Source organism: Athene noctua, chromosome 2 (genome assembly GCF_965140245.1).
Source record: "Athene noctua chromosome 2, bAthNoc1.hap1.1, whole genome shotgun sequence".
In the NCBI taxonomy this organism is placed as follows: domain Eukaryota; kingdom Metazoa; phylum Chordata; class Aves; order Strigiformes; family Strigidae; genus Athene; species Athene noctua.
Genome location: NC_134038.1, coordinates 153568571 through 153593020, shown reverse-complemented (window position 1 = coordinate 153593020; position 24450 = coordinate 153568571). Strand labels below are relative to the sequence as shown.

General features: G+C 40.2%; 1 protein-coding gene across 1 annotated transcript in view; it reads right to left on the bottom strand.

Moving 5' to 3' along the window:
- The window catches only part of FBXL2 (F-box and leucine rich repeat protein 2), a 58658-nt gene extending 34898 nt beyond the window's left edge, over positions 1-23760 (bottom strand). The window contains exons 1-2 of the mRNA XM_074900714.1: positions 23653-23760; positions 7891-7952 (exon numbers count right to left, since the gene is read on the bottom strand). Coding sequence (XP_074756815.1) covers positions 7891-7952; positions 23653-23655 — 65 coding nt within the window. The 5' untranslated portion in view covers positions 23656-23760. The remainder of the gene's footprint in view (positions 1-7890; positions 7953-23652) is intronic.
- Between the last annotated feature and the right edge of the window lie 690 nt (positions 23761-24450).

The window sequence follows — 24450 nt, the reverse complement described above, 5'->3', positions numbered from 1 at the left end:
ACCTTGCTCCAGCTGACCCTTCTTTCAGCAGGGAAGCTGGACTAGATCTCCAGAGTTTACTTCCAACCTCAGCTTTTTCATAATTTTTTGAATATAGATTTTATTTTTGTGATGCAATTTTATGAAGTTCAGATTTGGCAACTTATATAACACATCTTACTAAATAAAAGCAGTTAGCCTAGTAATTAGTTCAGAGTGGTTTAACTTGCAGTCCAGTGTCTCAATCCAACCTGCTGGCCATTTCAACCATCCTGTGGTCTGTTTTTTCCCAACAAGTGAAGGGATTATATAGTCTGGGCACCAAACAATAAAAAAATCAACTATACCCACCCTGCATACTAGTGGCTAGGTAGAGATGTGGAAAAATAACACAGTGCACTAGTGGTATGCAGCCTAGGAATGCTCCATGACCACTACAGCCATAAAGGTTATGGAAACTTTGGTTAGTTGCTGGACCAAGATTTGGCAGACTTGCTCTAGCCTGTAGCTCTGCTACTGGCCTGGAGATTGACTCGGAACAAAAGACTTCTCTTCCTGATGCCTGTGTCTGCCTCAGGAAGACACAGATAAGAAAGCTCATCTCTTCTGTAAATACTTCCAAGAGTTACAGGCAAAAAAAAGGTGTAAGTATTTGGTATTCTTATTTAAACTGTCTAGTATCAATATTTTGACAAAATGAAAAATGTTCTTATTTGTAGGGAGTTAGAGTATCTTTTGAATTGTCTTTATGTTTTGATGGCAGCTTTTGCCTGGAAATGAGGAAGAACATTTTCCTCTCTGCCTCCCAAAATTTCATATAAAAAGCATGACTTCTTTATGTCACTGATACTTCTGAACATTTGGCTTTGAGAATTTGTTAATCAAGAGCCGGAGTTTAAATAAGATTCCAGTTTCAAGGTAAATAAGGTTCTAAATGGAATTAAGTCCTCATTAGTTAAAGAACAGATTCTAACGAGAAGCTTAATAGCAAATAAAACAATGAAACAAAATAAATGGTAACATGCGATTCCAAGAATTGTGTAAGTCATTTCTATATCCCCTTTAGCTGTTACTCCTGCTTCAAATGCTTGCTATTTACTTTTGTTTGCTCCAGTATGACTAATCCTTTGTCACAAGCATGTTCTTACTGAGAGATAATGTCCATACTTGAATCAGGTAATGCTGAAGCACCCCATTTATAACAAAGTCCCAACTGTTCAAGCAGAAACATTAAAGATTTATTCAGCACCTTGACAAAAAAAACCCTTTCATTCCTGTATCTCCCCTTCCTCATTAACACCGTGTACAAGAGCACCAGCATGCAATTTGCTGCTTCTGTTCTTATAGCAGCCTCTCCCATTTTTAAAGGAATTCCATCTGAAACCTCTCTGCCCAAAACATTAAGCTTTAAGCTTACTCTTGCATTTATTTGTTGGTTAACAAAACCAAATCACTTAAACATCTTAAATAGAGGATGGCAGCTACCTCCTCCAATTTCAAAAGGCCAAACTTAATTGATCATATAATCATTTGCAAATGTTCAACATCTCATAAAAAGAAGCCAGAAAATGCGTATGAAGTGCTGACTGGTGAGACAAAGTACTGAAAAATATGAAGTTGCATCTGGAGTTGATCTTGGTAAGAATTTCATAAGCAGGCAAACAATACATGTAGCAGTATAAAAAAAAAAAAAAAAAGGTCAACATGAGACGTCTTCCATATTCTGAAGGGGGTACGCTGACCACCAAGTTATTGAGTCTTTAGTTTTATCAGAGCACAGGTTCTGTTCTGAACTTGAGATAAATCACTGTAAAGTTTTAAAACCTAGTTCCACTTCAGAATAATTGGAAAATTTTCTGATAAAAACTGATTAATCAGAAAACTGCAACTTCTTGTATTCTCAGTGTATATTTGAGGTTAGATACACTACCTTGAAGGCTGAAGGTACAGGGAAACTAAAAGACTATCCATTTTAACATTGGGTAAATCATGTTAAGACGAATGAAAATAGTAGTGTGATGTTATTTATCAATCGATGCTAAAGCACATAAGAATTCTGAAAACACCCACCAAGTCTTAAATAGTCCTAAGGAATTATAATTCTGTTATTTCCCTGGTTAAAGATCAAAATATTTAATTACCTTTCAGAGGCTTTATCTTGGCCGTGAACTGTGCCTGTGGTTCATTCTGATCACTTGCTTGGTTGGTTTTCTGATCGCTTTTTTGGAGGGAAGGATCACTGGAAATGAGCATATGACTCCACAGGCATGAGTCTGGATTTGATATTATGCTGTTATCAGTCCCATTGTTCTTACTTGCTTCCTTAAACATTGTCTCCATATTTCTTATTAAAAACTATGTTTCCCTTATTCTTATACAAAGGAGTTTTCTATACTGAGTAGTCAGCGTGAGACTGGAGTGTTGTAGCTGCTCTGCACTAATTCTTTGAACGGATGTATTTCAGGCATGCTAAATCAAAGGACTTGCTTAATGGAAGTTGTACAAGGCACTATTAGACTTCCCTTTACAGAAACCATAGATTTGTGTAAATAGGCGAAAAGGAAGTAAGTTTTACTTGCATAAGCAACTTCTATACAATCAATTTGGTTCATAATATGTATGAATGCAGTTCATGTACTTGTATCAATGTGGTTGTTTCTGATTCTAAATAGCCATATTGTAATTGCTTGGCAGACTACTGTAGACGACTTCAAAGAGATGCAAAACATGGTCCAAAATCAAAATAAAAGACTGCATGTGCATTATAAAACTGTAATGTTTTCCTGAGATTGTCAAACACTGAACAGCAGTCTTTGCTACTCAGGGTGAAATACTGCCCTATTTAATTATACAAATCCTTGAAGGGGGGAAAATTAATCATGTCTGAGATGATAGAATTTCTCCCTCCCTTCAAAAATAATTGCAACTGTTTGTCTGCTTACAAAATTCTTACCAACTAAGAACAGTTCCAGACACAAGTTTATATTTTTCATTTCTTTGACTCACTAGTCAATACTTCGTATGCTACAGCATACAGCAGCCAAATTTTACAGCAGCTGTGGGCCATTTAAGTACATACAGCACCTAGCTAAGAAATACCATGGGAATTATGACAATTTCTTGTTGTAATCTTTGCTATATTCCTCTTCTATTTCCCCTACAACTAAGTATACAGATGGTAAAGCATGACTTCAAATATATCAAATACTGTTTGACTTCACTAATTCCACTAATTCATCTTCTCTACAATAATGAGCACACTAAAAGCTGAGTAAAAAGCAGTGTGCAGTAATAAAAGCAGAAACATGAAAACATACACAATACTTCATTAGCCAACTTGCAAGCTGCATATTCTTGCATACAAGAAAAGCTCCTGCTGGAACACAACTCCTGGGTTCCTCTCCCAATTCAAGTTCCAAAACTTTGCTTATCCTCTTTCAAATTCAATTGAACACTCAAACTTTGAGCCTGATGAGTAAGGTCTATTATTCAAGTACATGTACCCAATAAGTATGGTTTATAGAAGAACTCATAATAGCTTCTACATTTCTGGTATAATTTATGAAGTTGGTACTTTGTAGGCAGAAAGGAACTGAAAATGGTTCAAGTGGCTGAAAGGAAGAAACATCTGTTTCTGAAGCTTGCCATTTTTGTGAAAAAACATATAGCACAGAATGTTAACAGTTAAAATACAAATGAACAAATGGTATCATCTGTCCTACACGTCTAAAGTACTGCTATACCCTCTATTTGCAAACATGTATTATTACTTTTTATCAAGCACAAAACACAAAAAAATTTTTTTGGAAGCTGTTGGAAGTTGTTGAAAACTTAAGATTTTTGTTTCCAATGCTCTTCAAAATCATACTGTAACTTTAAAAATCCATTTTTTCCAGCAATTTACAAGGAAAAAAAGAAAAATGTTATAATCTTCAAGGCTGTGACATCTTACTGGAAAAGTTGTTACCATTAAAATTACAATAGTCTATCTCTGAATTGATTTCTGATTCTTCTGATGATAGATATGAATTTATTAGCTTCAGACACCAATGCAAATCCACAACTAATGTACTGTATAATTAAATGATGCTTTTCCATAAACGCATACACTAAGAAAAAAAAAAAAAGCTACAGTTGTTTGAAAACTTTGTTTAAATGACATGATTTATAATACCTCTGCAGGATTCTTACTCAACCTTTCACTTGTAATATATAGGAGCAGAGGGGAAGAGCGTTCCTTGCCAACTGGCAAACTAATAGCACTGCAACAGCTAACAGGGGTGATCATTTTTCTTTTAGTTTGAAGTTTTTAGAAGCATCTTATTTCTTCCACAGGAAAAAAAAATACAAACTACAATTTCACAAATAGAAATAAATGCCCATTACAAATGAAACTCCTCCCTCTCTCCATCCAAGCTATTCTACCTACCTCAAAGCATAACCAGTCTTCTTCAAAACCACCACTGTCCATATTAGTCAGATATCCTCTTCCTCCTCTGCCCAGTTATCTGAGTCTACTTGAGAAGGAACAAATAATCTCTGGTTTTGTACCCTTTCAAATGAGCTTCTTGCCGGAGAAGCCACGGGTTTCAGTCATTTATTTGCAAGTGTAGCAGATATTCTGTAGAAAATGTGCAAGAGACATGACACTGCCCTTTAAACCTACCAATCTAATTCTGGGTTTAGATTAATAATAATAATAATTAGAAAGGGTAAGAACTGCAGTATAAGACCAAGGGCTTACTCTGTTCAACTTCAAAGTATGCAGATACAGCAACAAATCAATAAATTTTAGAGTGGTAGTATTTCCTAAGTCTATCATCAGAAAAAACCTACTCAATTTGAGGGAAAAAAAATGGATTGCTTGTTATAGTCAGATTACAGAAGTTTAAATACTTGATGCAAATGAGAGTAAGACTAATTCTTGCAATAGAAGGAATTGTGTTTACATTTAATTTCCAGGTATCTGTAACAAGATGTTGACCACCCTGTTTCCAAGCATCAAATTTTATGTTGGTTTTGTGTTTTGTTTTGTTTTTTTAAAGGGCTGTAGTGTTTTCCAAGAGTTTCATGCTTACCCAATATAAGCAAGCAACAAACTAAGTGCATTTGATGACATTTTCAACAGTATTTACTATTCAGTTCTGGCACTGTGAGCAAAATGTTTCCACTGCAACTGGTTTACTCTCCTTTTAATTAAAAGGTAGACTGCATAGTTAATATATAAAAAATAATTAGGATATTAATTACACTCAGTGCAGCAATATTTAATCTCTCATGTCATAACCATACAGCGAGACAATTTTAAAACATGTTGTAGCAAGAGCATAAACTGTTTTAGGTGTTGAAAGACATTCAGGCTTAGTCTTACAAAAGCATTTATGCGCAGGAACATAAATTCCCTACGGAAAATCCTTTAGACAGCCAAGTTTGCACCCCTATATTTCCCTATCTCTGTAGGGATGAGAACTCAGACCCACATCCCATCATCCCACTAACATGCTCAGCCTCTGGCCTTGTGAATGTCTCGGCAGCAGCACAAATTCAAAGGGAGGTTTACAGTGCATCTCTCCCACCCAACCCCTTCCTCTCCATTCCAAAGCCCTGATGGTCAGCACAGCACTGTGGGTGTTATGAAATGTGGACTTTATTTCTCTATGGTTATGGACAGACCATTACCCAAGTCCCAGCAATCAGCATGAGATCGTCATGATCTTTACTGAGAAAGCTGACTTGTCCCAATTCAGTTTCTCAGATCATCAACTCTTCTGGCTACAGCTGCAATTCTGCTTTGGTAGATCACTGTGCAATTACAAAAAGGATATACATACACAAGAATTAAATGGTTGGCTGAATCAGTTCTGTGTATGCTTGGCCTGGGCTATTTTATTGTGTCATTCCAGCTTCAGGAAATCCTTTAACCATGCAAAAGGCTTTTCTAAACACTGCCACGATAGTATAGTGGGAGTGCCTAACTCCATCACCTTCTCAGCTGGTCGAATCCAAGGTGAGCCTATATATCCTCTGAGTCGCTCTGTAAGAAGTTAACCTGAATACAAGAGCTAACAGGTAAGCTACTGGCACTGTTCAATTACTTGCACATGGGGTTTTTTCCTGCTGAGTTCCTGAAAATGTCCTGTATAGTATATATGTTGGAATAAGCATACTGCTCAATGAAACAAATAAACTACTTCCTATATAACATTTTAAAGAACTTACCAAATTTGGTGTGGGAACACGCAATTCAAAAAACTGATACCTAGACATTAAATGCAGGAATTCCCACAGTAAACCTCCATACATTAATTTTATAGATGCTACTCATGTAATTAACATATAGACAACCATCTAGGAATTTAGTATCTGTATAGTTTCACAGATATTTTCATTCTACAGTGAAAACTGAGGCATACTATATAATCAACAAGTCCTTTCAAAAGACAATGTCTTTACTATCTCAGTACATGATACTTTTCACTGTCTAAAGCACATCAATAAATTATGTTGAATTACACAAATGAGATACTTAACACCCATAACAGTGAAAAGGACAGTCATTTCCACAGATATTTGGAGTGCCCTACTGCTAGAAAAGAAGTGCTTGCAGGTTATGATTCTTTGCTAAGGAGGCAGCATATTAAATTGGCTTTTATCTTGAGGTTCATGTGTGGCATTGAGTGCAACAAAGAAAAGTTATTAGAATTTCTGTTCAGGGCATCATTCAGTGACACATCTCTTTTAATCACATTTTCTAAACAGTTCTATGAGCCTAACTTACTACACTGTCATCATATGAAATTTCTTAAGAAAAATGAAAACCCTTTTAAAATTCAATTCCTTTAACAACAGACTGCTTCTTTAATACCACCAAGAGAGCACTGTGATAGTACAGACACTAAAAGAAGTCATAATATTTTACGAGCACCTTCTTCAGATAAAGATGCAAAATACCATTACTTAAGACATTCTTCCACTTCAAGTTAAACTAGAAGCAATGACATACATACAAGCTAACCCAAACATCTCTTTAGTATGTTAAGAAAAAATCAGCAGCTCAGTTTTAATAGCACCATCACTGTAAGTGCACCATTATAAGCTGTAAGTGCACCATTATAAGTGAACACCTCCACTCCAAAAGAGTGAGCTGTAACAAAACCTATATGCAGGTAGAGATGTGGCTGAGCTGGTTCAGTTCCAGCTCTGGTCACACCCAGTCAAGCAGTATCTCCACATTTGGCAGTTTACACTGCCTGAAATCAGCTTTTAACAAGATGAGAGCATGAAGATATCCATCAATGTCTCAACCATGGGATGAACTTACCAGTCTTGGTGTCATAGCCAACTCCTGCAAAGGTGATCTACTCACACACCAGCAAGCTGATGAAATTTATGACTAGCCGAGTGACTACACTAAGAAAAATCCTCCTGTTTGTTCTACCTTATGTAACACAGACTGGCAATAATGGTAACAGGCAGCGCTTTTCACTGCAGTGACTCTTTGAAAGCTTTGAAGTTGAATTTACATTTTATTTTGTTATAACAAAGTTCATGACATGAAGAGTGTGAACTACATTAGAGAAAGGATTATAGGCTCTTCAGACAGATAAAACATTGTGCAGTGTGGAAAAGCTGACTACTCTGTACACCAAAGCTTTTTGGACATTTTATTTCACTTCTTTTTCTGATATGCAAGGAAAAGATCACTATTAAATGACATTTTTCACTTTCATTTGAACACACTGAAACAAATCAAGACTAACCAAAAGACAAGTACAAGAATTCAGTCAGATATGTTACTATTTGTTTCAAAACAGATTTAAGAAAAAATGAATAGCACTTGATAGCCTGTAAGCCACATAAGCAGCGTATGATCCTCAAGTCTTTACTCCTTAACACATTAGGTAGAATTACCTTAACAGAAGTTCTTTGGGTAGTTTTTTGTTAATAAGGGCTTCATCATTATTTGAGAAAACCTAGAAACAGAAAGAAAAAACATTGTTTAAAAAGACCAACAAGAAAAAGAGCTTTTAGATTCTTTTTATCTTCTACTTAGGTGCTTAATCCTTTTAAATTACTGTTAATGTCAAGTTTTCCACATGCTAGTTGGTAATACTATAGAATTATTTCAAAACACACAACAGTGCCACACCCACACATACACCTGTTCTTCCTTAGTGCTAAGATTTAACTGCACAAAAATTGTGGAGCAACTTAATAATCAAGCAGTCAGAAGCCACACTTACACCCCATAAATAAGTATTTTAGGCAGTGGTGAAACTTCTAACAACTGCAAGATACAAACACATGCTAGTTGCACAGTCCTAAAATTGTGCCATGACAGAAAACAAACTGGACATTTTCCAGTTATTCAAATTCCTTCCTTCACTGTCTACAGTGTAAATACTCTGGCCCAGGTATGTGAAAATGGATAAAAAATAACAACCTAAAGATTTAAAGAATTTACTGCCACAGATGTGACAGAATCACCTCAAGAAATGCTGCAAGAAAAACTGGAAATACATCTCTCTCAGAACTCCATATTACTACCATATCTCCTAAGAAAAAGAAAGTGGAGAGACTGAAAGAAAATGCCTAAGGAAAAAAGCAGGCAATACTAAGACTATATAGGAAAACATTTCTGCAAAAGGAGACAAGGATTACAGTTAAATAGAAAAACTAAACAATGGAGATATTGACCAGACTTACAGCCTATTGTAAATATTTAGGTTTCAGAAATTTTGCCAGAGGAACACAGCAATAAAAAAAACAAAGTGAACCAGAATTTAAGGAACCATAGCATAGACTGGAGGAAGTCACATGCAATCACTTCCACTGTAAACAGAAGACCTTTATGGAGTCCATTTGCTGTCCACACTACCAGAAACAAAAGCTAGAAAAAGAGATCCAAAATAGCCTAGAGTTTTCTGCATGCTAAAAGGTAAATATGAAAACCACACAAAACAGAAACATGAAAAACATGTGGAAGAAATCTCTCCCCTGTCCTTCACTAAGAATATGCTATTCCTGACTCAAGCATCAGGTGATTACCCCCTTGTCCATTCTACCATCAACACATCACATATTTGGTAACTATTTGCTTTGCTTCTTGGTCAAAAAAAAAAAAAAGCAGCTCAACAAGAAGTGGTTCTGAAAAAACGTACATCAAACAAAGAATGAAAAAAAGCTGAATATAAGCTTGGCGCTGTCTTCATAAAAAAAAAGGAGACAGCAGAAATACACATCTGGGAATTCTGAAAATAACCCTCTAAAAAATACTGTAAGATTAGAAAACACAAATGTCCTTCTGACTGCCATCAAGAACCTTTTTTTCTCTTCTGGTTATATCCTAGGCTGATTTCAGGTCTAACTGCATACTACCATTTCACAACTTTGACACAACAGTGAAAGCCACTTTCTGCAATCACCATCTCTGTGCACAGTTATCCACATATACAAGAATGATAAAACTGACAACTTTTAATAGGACTGAGTTTAATCAAACTTCCTTTTCATGCAACTGGAGCAGCACAATTATTCATGGACTGGTGACTGCAGATATTCAAAGTGTAAAACACCTACGCATGTATATTTCAATAGGACAATTCTAGTTCCTTCAGAAGAGAGACATTCTTGGCTTTCAGCAGTTCCACATGGCTGACCACAGGTTCAGCTTTGCTCTGGTGCTGCTTTACATCCAATACCCATGGCTGTCGGTATTTTCAGCCTCTAAACTGAAATACACTATGTACTTCAACATTTGTTTCAGAATGGTTTGGGTTGGAAGGGACCTCACAGACCATCTAGTTCCAACTCCCCCGCCACGGGCAGGGTCACCTTCCACTAGCCCAGGTTGCCCAAAGCCCCGTCCAACCTGGCCTTGAACCCTGCCAGGGAGGGGGCAGCCACAGCTTCTCTGGGAAACCTGTGCCAGGGCCTCACCACCCTCACAGGGAAGAATTTCTTCCTTATACCTAATCTAAATCCACCCTCTTTCAGTTTTCAACTGTTACCTCTCATCCTATCACCACACTCCCTCCCCATCTTTCCTGTAGCCCCCTCTAAGTACTGGAAGGCCGCAATAAGGTCTCCCCAGAGCCTTCTCTTCTCCAGGCTGAACAACCCCAACTCTCTCAGCCTGTCCTCACAGGGAAGGTGCTCCAGCCCCTGATCATCTCCGCGGCCTCCTCTGGACCCGCTCGAGCAGGTCCGTGTCCTTCTTTCGTTGGGGGCCCCAGAGCTGGACACAACACTGCAGGTGAGGTCTCGTGAGAGCAGAGTAGAGGGGAAAAATCCCCTCCCTCGACCTGCTGGCCACACTTCTCTTGGTGCAGCCCAGGATGCGATTGGCTTTCTGAGCTATGAGAGCACATTGCTGGCTCACAGTCAGTTTTCCGTCCATTTATACTCCCAAGTCCTTCTCCTCAGGGCCACTCTCAATCCACTCATCACCCAGCCTGTATTTGTGCTTGGGATTGACCCATGTTCAGGACCTTGCACTTGGCCTTGTTGAACTCCATGAGGTTTGCACGGTCCCACCTCTCCAGCCTGTCCAGGTCCCTCTGGGTGGCACATCCCTTCCCTCTAGTGTGTCGACTGCACCACACAGCTTGGCGTCATCAGTAAACTTGCTGAGGGTGCACTCACTCCCACTGTCCACGTCTCCAACAAAGATGTTATACAGCGCTGGTCCCAACACCGACCCCTGAGGAACGGCACTTGTCACTGCTCTCCACTCAAACATTGAGCTGTTGACTGTAACTCTTTGAGTGTGACCACACAGCCAATTCCTCATCCACCAAGTGGTCCATCCATCAAACCCATGTCTTTCCAATCCAAAGATAGGTATCATGTGGGACAGTGTCAAATACTTTGCACTAGTCCAGGTAGATGACATCAGTTGCTCTTCCCTTATCCATCAATACTCTAACCCCATTGTAGAAGGCCAACAAATTCATCAGGCATGATTTGCCCTTAGTGAATCCATGTTGGCTGTCACCAATCACCTTCTTATTTTCCATGTGCCCCAGCATGGTTTTCAGGAGGACCCACTCCACGATCTTGCCAAGCACAGAGGTAAGACTGACTGGCCTGTATACCCTGGGTCTTCTTTATTTCCCTTTTTAAAAATTAGAGTTATGTTTCCCCTTTTCCAGTCAGCTGTTATAGAACTGGTTGACTGCTTCTGAGCTTGGCAGTTCAGACATTTATGAATTTTCTGCACGTATTCCATTTTAATGTTATGCACTACTCACTGTTTACACTTTATAGCTTGAAAGCAATAGTACATATTGGGATAGTTTTTTAGAACAGCAAAAACATAGGCCTAATTCTGTTTATTGCAGCACTCATTCAGAAGGAGATACATATGCCATCCTCACAGAACTTAAGATCACTAAAGAGCAAAGTGGGGAAATATTCTTGTGTATTACAGGTTTAAAAAAAAAATTGCAAAGAAGGAAGTTACCTCCATGAGAGCACACAAGGTCTGTGGTAAAACAGACAAGTGAACTTAGATCTCATTAATTCTGGTCCAGAATCTGAACATTCAGTATCACAGGCCACTAAAAATTCTCTTTTAACTTAATAATTCTATAGTTGCAGATAATTCCTTAAAAGTTACATCACCTAGCATACACTTCCCACTTATATTCGTAAGTATGTATTTTAAAATAAAGCTACTTTTCAGACTGCTACTAGTTTACATGTGTGCCATCTCTCTGTTAGTACAAAGGATGTTATCATCCAATCTTTCTTTACACCATAGATTCCCAGATGTAGAGTAACATGGATATATATATGTCCATGTGAAGGTTACACAGCTTTTAAGTTAGTAAGGTATAAGCAAGTTACTATTTAATACAAACAGCTACAGTGCATGCTCAAGACTTGAGTATTTCCAACTACTCATCAACTCTTGCATTAAAAGGCCAAATTACTCCAAAGCATAGCACAGATTTTTGGGAATAGTAAGTATTTTTCTACTGAGGTCAAGCTGCAAATCTAAACCCACAACCAAACTTGAAACTCTTACGGGAAAAGAGTTTATAATCTCTGTATGTTTATGTGAGATACCTTTAGACTTTTAAGTCAAAGTTTAAACAAACTGTTTTGTATGCATGACAGCTGATACGACCAATATGGTTGCATTTAGGGATCACAGCTAAAATTGAAAAAAAATTCAAATACAGTTTTTACTACTGAGTATGAGAAGTGTGCGACTTGCCCCGCCAAAGTACCATGCCTGCTATGCAAGTCACAGATGAGACTACAAAAAGATTCAAAGCTGCTTTCCCTCAAACAGTAAGTTTTATCTGTTCTTGTACACATCAGCTATAATTATCATAAAGTATTATTCTTACAGAGTAAGAATACTTAGAGAAATGAAAGCATCTCTTTAAAGTATTCTTTTACTCTGAAAAAAAGTATATTAGCCTCTAGAGTCATACTGCATTTGCATCTCAGAAGAGAGGGACTTCTTCAAAGGTTCTTCAATACTAGTTTTCCCCCAAATAAAGAACAGGCATGAGATGACTGGAGTACTCATCTTCTAGATGAGGATCTGTAACATGATTTTGAATGTGCACAAGCGGAGAGGAAAAAGAGAAGGTGCAAACAGCATAATATATTTATTCTTTGAACATTTCCTGATAATTTAAAACTTCCATTAATGAAATAAATACCCCGAGTACATTTATGTATCACCTCTCTGAAGTAACCGGTGCCAGCCTTTTTATTTTTACTTGATTTTTATCACATAACTTCTAGTTCTCTGTTTCCATTTATAAAAAAAAAAAAAAAAATCACCAAAAACAATCAGTCAAGGAAGTGTTCAACTGCTGTGAGAAATATTCTAATAATATTTTCACATGATTTATTTTTCTTCAGTTACAGATAGTGCTGACAATGACTTGCCTTCAAAATACCTGTATACAATAATACAAAGTAACAAGAAACTGGGGATGTAGAAAGAATATTTCTTCTTTCCTTGATTTTGCATTTGGTAATAATTTTGACTGTGTTAGTGACAGGATATATTCAAACTCTAGAAAAGTGTGGGTTTAACTATATAAAAGCCCAAAGTACAACAGACAAATCTCTGCACAAGGAAAAAGCATAGGTGAAACTGAACATATGTAATAAATGTAACTCCAAAACCAGCTCTAAGTTTCCTGTAAACTTAAGAGGAGATACAGAAAATCTCTACCTTCTTAAAGGAACTGCAAGAACAAACAAAACAAAACCCATGAGTGAAAACTGTATTTATTACTTGAATTTTGAGCCATTTCTTACATTTCTTAACTGGCCTCTCTTGGTAGCATCTTCAATGTACTTTTGAAAGATGGGTTATAATGGGCTAAAAAGGGAGTATTTCCTCAAAAAAATAACTTACTTGCTTACATTTAATTTCTTCAGCAACGACACTTTTTTTTTCTCCTCTCTTTATTGTATAAAGTAACTGTTACGCAAATCTGTCAAATCCAAAAGAATAACCTCCCTATTTTGCTTCCCCTTCCATATTATTAAACATACTAATTGCCACTAGTCCTAGAACATGACTTCTTCATACACCACAATGAACTTGCCACCATTAAAAGCACCATGTATTATCCTCTTCTGGTCTAACAGTTAGTGATAAAGCTCTCCTGTTTTCACCAGAATTACTGAGCTGAAGAAATCTTTTCTGATGGAGTTGTGCATTTCTGGTTTTGTACACAGTCTGGCTGTAAAAAGAATTGTAATATGCTCCAAAAAGTTCATTTTTCTCTACAAAGAAACAAAGGAATATTCATCCTGGTTTATCATGCTTATCTAAAACATTTAGAAATTCCCTTCAACTGGTATTTCAAGATCAAAATAAGGTTATACCAGTAATTTTGTTGATAGTCCTCAGGGTTTTTTAATGATGCAATTTTGGTTGTCATTCAGTCTTCTATTGAAGAGGATTGTTTTCTTTACAGATGAAACAGTTTTGTTAGCAGCTCAGCCATTATGGCTCTGTTCCACAGAGATATTTATGTATCTAATTTCCACTGAAATTAGAGTAGATAAGGAATTTCAACATGTCAACTTTTCAAATCAGAAGTTATTAAAACCCAGACTCTCAAAAATAGCCTTGCTTAGTAGTGTGCTAAAGCAAGTAATTATGGGTAAATGTAGATTTGGGAAAGAGGGAAGATGAAGTCTGAGAGACCCCAAAGAACATCAGCAAAACAAGATGATAAATATATACTGAAAACAAGGGTGAATTATTTATCAAGTAAGGAATAAAACCCAATGTTCAGTCATCGTCACCAAAGGAGACAGTAGTTTAGAATCAAAACTATACATTTCCCTTCTACGGCTGGCAGAACAAATGTCCTAGTTAAACTGTAAATATTGGCATATGCAAAAAGCATCAGTCTTTCAGGTTTTCACTGGCAAGAACAGTATTTATTTAGTATTATTTACGCAGTAATAAGCATCATAAGAACAAGATGTTTTAAAGGAAAATCCTGACAAAATTAAAGTTTTATTCAGTTCCCCTGATATGCAGATTTTTGTTACCAAACACAAAACCCACCAACTTGCTGCACATCTCTCTTCCTCAGTGAAGACACCTAATTGTTGTCTGTGCAATTTCCCCTTCATCATGCTACTGAAACTGCCCTTTGCTATAGGGGCAGGAAAGCCAGCAGATCAGCTTTGCCACCTAAAGCAGTTCACAGGCACACTAAAGTAATAAATGGCATCCTAAAAAGCTCTCTATTTAAATACAGCGGAAAAATGAAGGAGGAAGATAGGAAAACAATCCTCTTTAACAATAAATTTCATATTATCTCACGTTACACTACAGAGTGCTCTCTAACGGTCGGAGCATTGCTGCTATGCTGGTGCTCCCTCCAGAAACGTACAATTAATGCATTAGACAAACAGAATCATTTAACACCGTGCAAGTAGCAAAATGTAACTGTATCTAGGCAACAAAAGGAGTGTTAGACAGGCAAGGGATATGCATTGCCAACAGAACTGAAGACACAACAACTGATGGCACAGGACTGGTGTTAAATTAGAACCCATGGTAGAGCTTTCTGTATAATCAATAAAATTACAACACACCAAAGTGAACCTTGAAAGGTGATCCCAACTCAAATCAAGCTTGTCTACAGTAGAGACAGACTGGCAAAGTCTTTTATTTCAACACACTGACACTATCTGCCCTCCAGGCTCTCACTCTTATGCTCCAGCTGCTCACCGTGCTTCGTCTCAGGCTTTGACTTTGTGCCCAGACATCCTGATCTGCTATGGTTGCTACCTTCTTTTTTTTCCTTGGACACCCTCTACCAGAGCATTGCCTTTAGTAGGCTTATAGCTTCCTCATCGCTGCCAGATACCCTTTTGCACTGGTCTTTCCTCAGGATCTTTTCTCTTCCAGGGCTGTGACAAACTGACTGATCAAAAGCAACCAACACCTCATATGAAAGCCTTTTGTTCTTACTGTGTTGGTCATCTCCAACAGTTAAGGTTCACCTTCAGAGAACAAGCTCGAATACAGCTGGGAACATCTGTCTTTCCATAACGCCTTCCACTGACCTAGGGCTGCCTGAACTTACGGCCTTATAGGGCCATTTTGCTTGTAAAGTTTCCCCAGTGACAACTGTCCAGTATAAAAAAAACCTGCCAGGCAGAAGCAGCTGGCCACACTGCCCACTTTGCTCCTTGATTTTCTTCCAGAAGAGCCATCGTTCTTGTTTTGCCAGCACTGCCATTCATACATCATTCACATTTTACCGGAGGGCATCAGCCTGGCTCTGCAAGGCCCTGTTCTCACTGGGTGATAGATCAAGGTCATTTGTGAACTTCAGAGCTGATGTCCGTAGCTGCACAACTCTATCTCAAGGCCTTTGGTTGTTGTACTCAACTGCCTCTTGGCGTGGAGCGGGAGGTGCTCGGAGGTTGCCTTGCCTGCTGTCTCAAGCACACCAGCTCATTCTCAGTGGAACAAATAGCTCGTATCACCCTTTCCTGTGTGTTTTTCAGAAGGGCAGTCACCTACTGCCAACAGCATATTTGGAAATCACCATCAAGCCTTTTCAACAGTATATCTTAATTATGCAAGCAGCCAGGATATTAAAGCCCAACAGGTTAGCTTGACCTGTTAGCTGAGCTGTTCTTCCTTTAATGCAGAACTTAACCTCATCTCCTACAAAGTCAAAGAGACAGCAATACTCTGAACTAGCCCCACACATTAAGCACACTTTCACAAACTGCTGTCTTACCAGCACTGTTAAGGGTGCTGTGACACGGATTTATTTCAACATTTAATTCTTTGTAAATTCTGATACAAGCCAAAGATGCACAGAGCAAACTCAAAGTTGCATAAATTTTTCTGTACCATGTCAGCACTTCAGACTGACTTGAGTGGGACAGTTCCCACGTTAACTTGTTAAAAATTCTGAAGGAGAAATCCAGTGGTTTGTAGAATTTGTGATTGACCTAATTACTCTGCAGGCCTAAAATTCAGTTGCAAGACAGCATTTTATCAATACTTGCTATCACATAACTGACGCTTTGTAGCCTGCATGATAGAAAACATTAGGTTCAATCCAATACCTAACCAAAAGAAACAGGCATTGCACTATTATTTGCAAAAAAGGTTTGCAAGTTCTGCTTCCCCCATGTTCCTTTGAGATAGGAGCTACATGAAAGAATAAGCCTCCATTCAGGTTATGATCCACCTAGTTCACACTTTGTCTTTTAAAGCTTGTTGTTCTAACCACTACCAGAGAGGGGCAAAACAAATCTGGAAAAATAAACTACCCCTTACCTAACCTTTCATGCCTAGAGACTGGTTCAGCTCCACCCAACATCTAGTGTTTAAAAAAACATCCAACAACTACTGTTTAAACACTGAGAAATTTGGAAAAAAGCTGTTAATTGTATCCCTGTATATTCTGTAAACATGAAGAGACACCTGAAAAAACAGGTTTGACAGTGTTTTATCCTCATCATCTCTTAGTCATATATTGAGCGGTAAATCTTTTCCTCAGTTTGTTTTCTTTTTTTTTTTTAAAAAAAGGTAATTTTAATGACTGAATATTTCCTTCCTTGGGTATTTATCCATTATGCCTCTTTTAAGATTATGCACTTCCAAATAAAAACAATACCTGATGAAGAATTTAGACATTATTCTTAAAAAAAAACCAACAAAATAAAGCATTTAATTAGCAGTCAAATCTACAAATCACTTTAAAGTGGAACATAAGGAAACCCCTATCATCTACTTTATGGGCCTGGAGATCAACAGACCTGTGGCAGAAAATGAAAATCAAATGGATGAAGCAGTTGTTGACTGCAGCCCACCACAATGATAGATTAAGTAACATACAGATTCTGTGCCCTTTTTCTTGACCAAGTAAATAAATCCCTCCTTAAGCATCAAGCAGAGACTCAAATGTAATTTGCAAAAGCCTAAGATCAAAACACCTGAGAAAGGTACTTTCCTTTGACCACTCAAGTAACTTTGAGACTCTAAGCAGTAACAGTGGAATAGATTCTAAGGCAGCTTCCATCACATCATTCACAGGGACTCTGTGCTCAAATTACAATTTGTTTCATCACAAAAATAATCCATTTGGTTTCATGCAGTCTTGTAGAATTGTGCTATATAATACACATTGTCAAGCATTCAGAGCATGACACGTTTCTGAAAAATGAGTCTGAGAGAGAAACTGGTCTCCTGTTTGTTTTAATGCAGCAATATCTGGTCAGGGATAGATGTTCAGTCTCAGCCATCCAAATTTAATCCATGTCACAGATTCATCCTAAGAGCCCTTAGGAGTACACCTTTCAAAACTCCTCCTCTGAATCATCACTTCTGCATATAGTTGTTTTTACTGCCAGACATATGTCTAAGTTTTATTCCCAGTCTCCAATATTAGCATGCAAGCTAACACACTAATGGCACAACAATGGAGACTTGAAATCCTCCCAGAACGTGCACACGGAGATTCTTCTGCAGGACCATTTCCCCAGGAGTTTGCAACATTCTAATCTGGACTGACAGAGTCCTCCCTCTAGTCACGCAATCCAGAAAGTCAATTTTTTTTCTTACTGTACTTAGCCCAAACTGTAAATGAAATTACAGAGTTAAGTCCTGACTGCATGGTTGAAGCAGAATCCCTTCATCTAAAGACCTGCAAAACAAAAATTCTCCCCCCCACACTACTTTTCAATAATATATTTGAAACTTAAAAGGCATAGTTCATTACAGAAACGACTCTATAGCTTCTACAAAGCCATTTCAAAGCAGTGCTTGATCTGCATCATAAACACTGTGTCGGAAGTGCTGTTTTTCCTAGTAGTAAGAAAGTGTGAAATTTTTTGTTATGAAGAGCAAACCTTCTCTGCAAGGCAATCTCCCTAGAGAATGAACCAGAAAAAAAAAAAAGACAAAAATCTGTGTTGCGGCTGCACGCACCATAGATGTAGTGTATAATTAATAAAAGATTTCAGTTATAAGAAACAAAAATTAGGTACCTCTTCATGATTACAACCAGCAATTTTAAATTAATTCAAAGGAAACAGCATCATAGTAGCATTTTCAAACCATCTTTTTCAAACTGTTCCAAGAGAGGTAAGAGGTTGAGATTTAGAAGAGAAACTGGACACTCAATCGTTAGTATTTGCCAAAACGTATGGTTCTTGTATTTCTGCAGAAATAACCTTGATACTTTTGCTTAAGTAGTAGATTATAGACAATTTTCAGAACTACATATAGACAATTTTCAGAACTACATATAGACAATTTTCAGAACTACATATAGACAATTTTCAGAACTACATATAGACAATTTTCAGAACTACATATAGACAATTTTCAGAACTACATATAGACAATTTTCAGAACTACAAGTACACTCAGACATTTTGCCCCTTACTATTTAGATAACTATTACATAACATCAAGTTATAATATGGAAATACCTTTCCTCTGTGAAGCTCTGACCTCAATTTCAACCTCTGAAGACTTGAAACGTGACATACTGGTAGAGTTTCACATTTATGCAGATTTGATGATGTCTTGTCTCCTTATTGATTTGAATTTACAGAACATACCGGTTAACCAGTTGAACAGCAATCAAATCCAATGAAAACAGAGTTTACTTAATTTCCTTCTGCCTGAAGGAGAACACAGGAAAACACTGGGATACAAAAAGAGAGTATACCATGAAGTATGGCCAATATTTTAAGGGTAGCAGCTTGATATCAAATTTTAAGTACTTTCTTGTGGGCTACGCAGCAGCAGCTTGTGGTTCCAAGAAGTCATAAATGTGCAAGCCCAGAAAATGGCACATTTCCAGTTTCAGTCCTCCTCTACCACAAGTGCAGTGGTTCCCTCCAAGGCAAAGATAACAACCCAGAGGGAATCACTCAAGAGACTGGCTGTAGTTGATTGTATCAGCTGAAGTGCCCTTGTATTTTAAACAATGCAGCTATTGTTGTATATCCATTACCTCACTGTACCCAACAGAAATTATTTCAGTCCATTTAAACACTGAAATTTATACTGCAGCTTTGCTTTGGGTTTTTTTTGAGGGGATGGGGAACTACAGAACACAACAACCAGGTAGAGATAGGAGGGAGGTCACTAGACTCAGCAGAAGTCATGCATCTTACAGATTCTGTGCTTTCTTTTTCTTGACCAGGTAAATAACAAATCCTGCCCTAGGTACATCCTCAAATTTTCAAAAGCCCAAGTTCAAAACACCTGAGAAATGTACTTCCCTTTGACCACTGAAGTAACTTTGAGACTACACAGACATACTGAAATAGAACCTAAGGCAGCTTCCACCACAGCATTTCACAGGGATTGTACTCAAATTGAAATTAATCTCATCACAAAAACAATCCATCTGGTTTCATGCAGTCTTGTAGAATCACACTACAGACACAGATTTTCAGACATTCATAGCACAGTATGCATTTTTTGAAAAATTAGCCCAAGAGAAAAGTTTGACCTTCACAAACTTCTAGTAAAAAAAAAATAAAAAATCTTCAATCTCAAGAATAACTAGTTTAAATTTAAAGAGAGATATACAAGTAGTTTCCCAATCCAGAAAAATAAACATGGAATTGACAGAGAAGAAACCCCTATGTTGTGAACTTTAAGTCCATCATTATACGCTTTTAATGCCTTTTGTACCTTTTTCTGTTGTAACAATGGATTAAGACTTCCTGCATTTTTAAGAATGCAATTCTGACTTTCATCATTTAGAGGTTATTCTGTGTTTACAATCTTCCTTCTCAGAAGCTTTACAATTGGAATATCCCACCCCCTGTTAAAGTGGGAAAGCCGTTTTGTAAAAGCTCAGACAGCTGGACTCCAACCCTATCACATTCAAATCCTGTCACCCAAAATACATGGCTCAAGTATGTTCAGAAACTGTAACAGTTTTGCATTGCACTAAAACATAAAGAGGGAAAAAATGAAGAAATCTATGGAGTATACAGATCCTAAAAAGGTTAGTAGAAAGAATGCAAGTGAATGTTGTGGCTATTGTCTAAACTAGCTCGAGGCTACTGTCTGAACTGTGAGGGGGAACTCTTGGGTTTCACAATTTCATCTTGTTTTGTCCTACTTAGCATTATCGCATCTATGTGTACTCCTGATTCTGTAGAAATGCTACCAGAACTATTACACAAGGGTAACAATTTATATAAAATTAGTCCAGTTATTCTGATCTCTAATTGACAAACCAGCTGAAGTACTGTGTAGCCTTCTGCTGGCATTCAGATCGATACTGTCACAGTGCCAAGATTAGTACTACTTTTCTACACTAACCTAAAAATAGTTGCCATGCTTCAGTGAAATTCTGACTTTTCTTTTAAACTTTCCATATCTGCGAGCCCCATGTTATCTCTAACTTTAATGAAGATGACTAAATATTCCAGTCTATTGTCAAAATAAGCAAGCAATAAAGTTAATGGTCCTTCTGATTTTTAGGAACACTGGTATTCCCTATACTAAATAGTCTGGTTTTAACTGGTCAAAATTAATCCCTTCCGCACCCTTCTTGAATTTTAAACTATGCAGCTATTAAGAAGGAAAGAACAACCTAAACAGGACTAACCCTATAACAGAGAGCAATTCAAGTATAAGCATTCATTGAATAAAATATCTGAAAAATATAAAAAGTATAAAAAAAATACGCTATTTCATCAGTGCAATTAAGAAGCTGCCCAATATAAGAATTTGAAGAGCAGTAAAGCTTTTCCGGTATAATTTCTGAGGTTTAATCTGTGCAGTTACAGCAACAATCCAATACTTCTTTGCAGTCTACGTCTTGCTGAGTTTAGACGGCTAAAGGTATCCATCTAATCAGAAGTGCCAAAATAGACCATGAAGGAAAACTCCGTACCTGGAGTTTGTTAAATGGAAATATTATATTTACTTATATTGTGAAACAGTTTGTAAATATTTTATTATTTTTGTCTGTAATTTTTCCTAAGTTTGGAACATGAGATAAAAGTCACTTGAATAAAATGGATTTAAGATACTGTATCTTCTCTCATAGTGGAGTAAGATGTGTGATGTAATACTAATGTGAAGTAGAACATGTCATTAAGTCGCATCTTACTTCATACTACACCATCCACAGCCTCATTCACTGATATTTACTCCTCCTTATAGCAACAGATACATCCTAAAACCTTTGCAAATCAAATCCAACATGATTTTACTTAGAAACACACTGCAATTCTGCAGTTTATCCATATTTTTAATCCACCACACATTGTTTTCAAGGCTGTTTTGCTCAGGTTCAAAACACACAGGCTAGAATCAGGAAGGAACAGAAGGCAAAGTGCAAGAGGAGAAAGAGAAGGAGTACGGACAAGTCTTTATGCAAAGGAGGAAAAGTTACACCACAGGGATACGCTCCTTCCTGTTGCGAGGCTGAACGCTCCTTCCCCAGAACTGGCTAAAGGAAACCTGCTATCATTACACACACATAAATATACACAGAAAGGATTTTCTGCCTTAAAACACTGCATTTCCCCACATGTGAAAGGCTAGCAACTGTCCCTTCTTCCTGTGTGCAACTATCACTGCGAAGCAGTAAGGTACCGGACTCTTAAGTTGTAGCTGAAAACAGTGATCATAACAATGCCCTTTCCAAACATGCCGTGCCAGTCCCTACTCTCTCCCCCTTACTCGTCTTGTGCATTTATGTTTGTGAAAGGAAGAGGACATCTCCCCTGCCACTCGCTGCATACACGCACTATTATCACATCCCCACATGCTCTCCCCACAGAGCAAACCTCAACCACTCTTCCTCCTTTGCTGCACCCTCCTCTGCACACATACGCTCCATGACACACCACCTTTACGTACAGATGTAAACCTTGTGCCCGCCACACACACGCCACAAATCTATTATAAATGCAACTGTGGATACACAGTAAACCATCACAGCTACGCACACTTACACATACAAGCAACAGCCACTCTACACACAAAATACCATACCGTATCTGCTACACACCTATAAAAGTACAGATAATCCTTGCCACACCCACAGCACACATGCCTATAAAAATATCCACGTATGATGCCACACCCAATATTCACTACATATGCACACCACAGACACAAGCCCACAGCAGACAGCAGTATACAGACACAACTACGTACGTACGATGCCATGTCACGTCCCTGCACATAATGTCACAGCTCCGCCACGACACAAACACACGCACATCCGAAGCCCAAATCGCAGCAGACACACACACACACGCACGCTGGCACAGAGGCACATTATTATGCTCCTGTCCTACCGCACATCTGCTATACACACACATCCCAGGCCACACCCGGGTTTACCGCCCATGCATGAGCATACAGCCCAGTGCCCCACCCCAGCACCCCACTGCACCCACACTGGAGCACCTCGCGTCTGCTCCGGGCACTAACACACACGTTAGGTCCCTCCCGACTTGATACATGGGGACCGCACACCTCTGTTACACCCCGGCCGCCCTACACACCCCCACACACGCGTTATCTCTCCTGCGCTACAGAGGGGGACAACACACCCCCGCCACACCCGACCCGCCCTGCACACGGGAAGGCTCCAGCCATGGCTGCTCCGGCGGTAGACACCCGCCACACCTCACCCACAGACACGCAGGCACATCCCCGCCCCGCCGGTCTATGCCGAGGGACCACTCAGCCCCACCTGCTCTGGCCAGACACACACACACACACACACACACTCTCTCTTCCCCGCCGTTACAGGGGGGAGCGGCACAGCCCCCCCCCCCCCGCCCCGCCGCCTCATTCCCGCTCCCCGCGGCGGGCCGGGCCGCACGCCCAGCACCACAGCCGCACCGCCACGGTGCACGCCCGCTTGCCCGCACCCCGCATACCCCCCGCCCGCCAAGCGCAGACGTTACGCCTGCCCCGGCCGCCACCCTCCTCCCCTCGGGGTGAGGGGCCCGCCTGCCGCCCGGCCCCTCCACACGACCCGGCCGGCACTCACTCCCCATGGCGGCGGCGGCACCGCCCGCCCCGCCACCTGCCCGCCCCACCTCGCCGCCGCTCCCCGCCCTTGGGCCCCGAGCGGCCGGGCCAGCCCCCTCACGCCCGGCGGGGGTCGGCGGGCCGGGCCGGGCCGGGCCGGGCCGCGGGCTCACCATGGCAGAGGCGCCGCGGCGAGGCCGGTTGTCCTGGCGACGGGGAGCCCCGAAGAGGGCGCCAGGTGCAACGCCTGCGCGCGCCGCCGCTGCCGCTGCCGGAGCCGGGGCGGGGCGGGGCCGCCGCCGGAACACGTGACCGGCACCTCCCCTGCGCGGTGGGCCCGGGGCGCCCCGCCCCAGCGGCTGCTGGGCCCGCCCCCGCGGCTGCCTGACCACGCCCCCGAGGCTACCGGACACGCCCCCGAGGCTGCCGGACACGCCCCCCCGCCTCAGGTGGCGCCGGGGGGACAGGACGGCGACATGGCGGCCGGGTGCGGTGTGCGCTGATCTCCGGGGGCTGCCAGCGGCGGGAAGGGGAGCCGGCCTCGGGCGGGCCGGCCTGGCCGCTGGTCCTGGTGTGTCCCGAGCCTGTCAGGTCGGTGAGGGAGGGCTGTCGCCCTGGCCCGGCCGCTCCCGCGGCTTTCCTTCCCTGTGGGAAGGCGCTGGGAGCCCGCAGGAGCCGGCCCTTGGGATTTGGAGTAGCCCGTGTGCTCGTAGGAGGGGCCGGCGCAGCTGCCAGACAGCCCCGGTCCCAGCTGCGTGCTCTCCTCCGGGTCTGCTGGGTGCTGCTGGCGCGGGTGTAGCTGCCCCCGGCTCCTCCAGGTGCAGCCGGGCACGTGGGGCAGAACGGCCGCGGGCGACATGGTGCCTGGTGAACGGGAGGGGCTGCGACCAGAGCGTGCCGTCACTGCTATTGCAACCACGACTGGAGATAACCGGGGATGATAACATCTTAAACTGCTACGGAAAAATCCA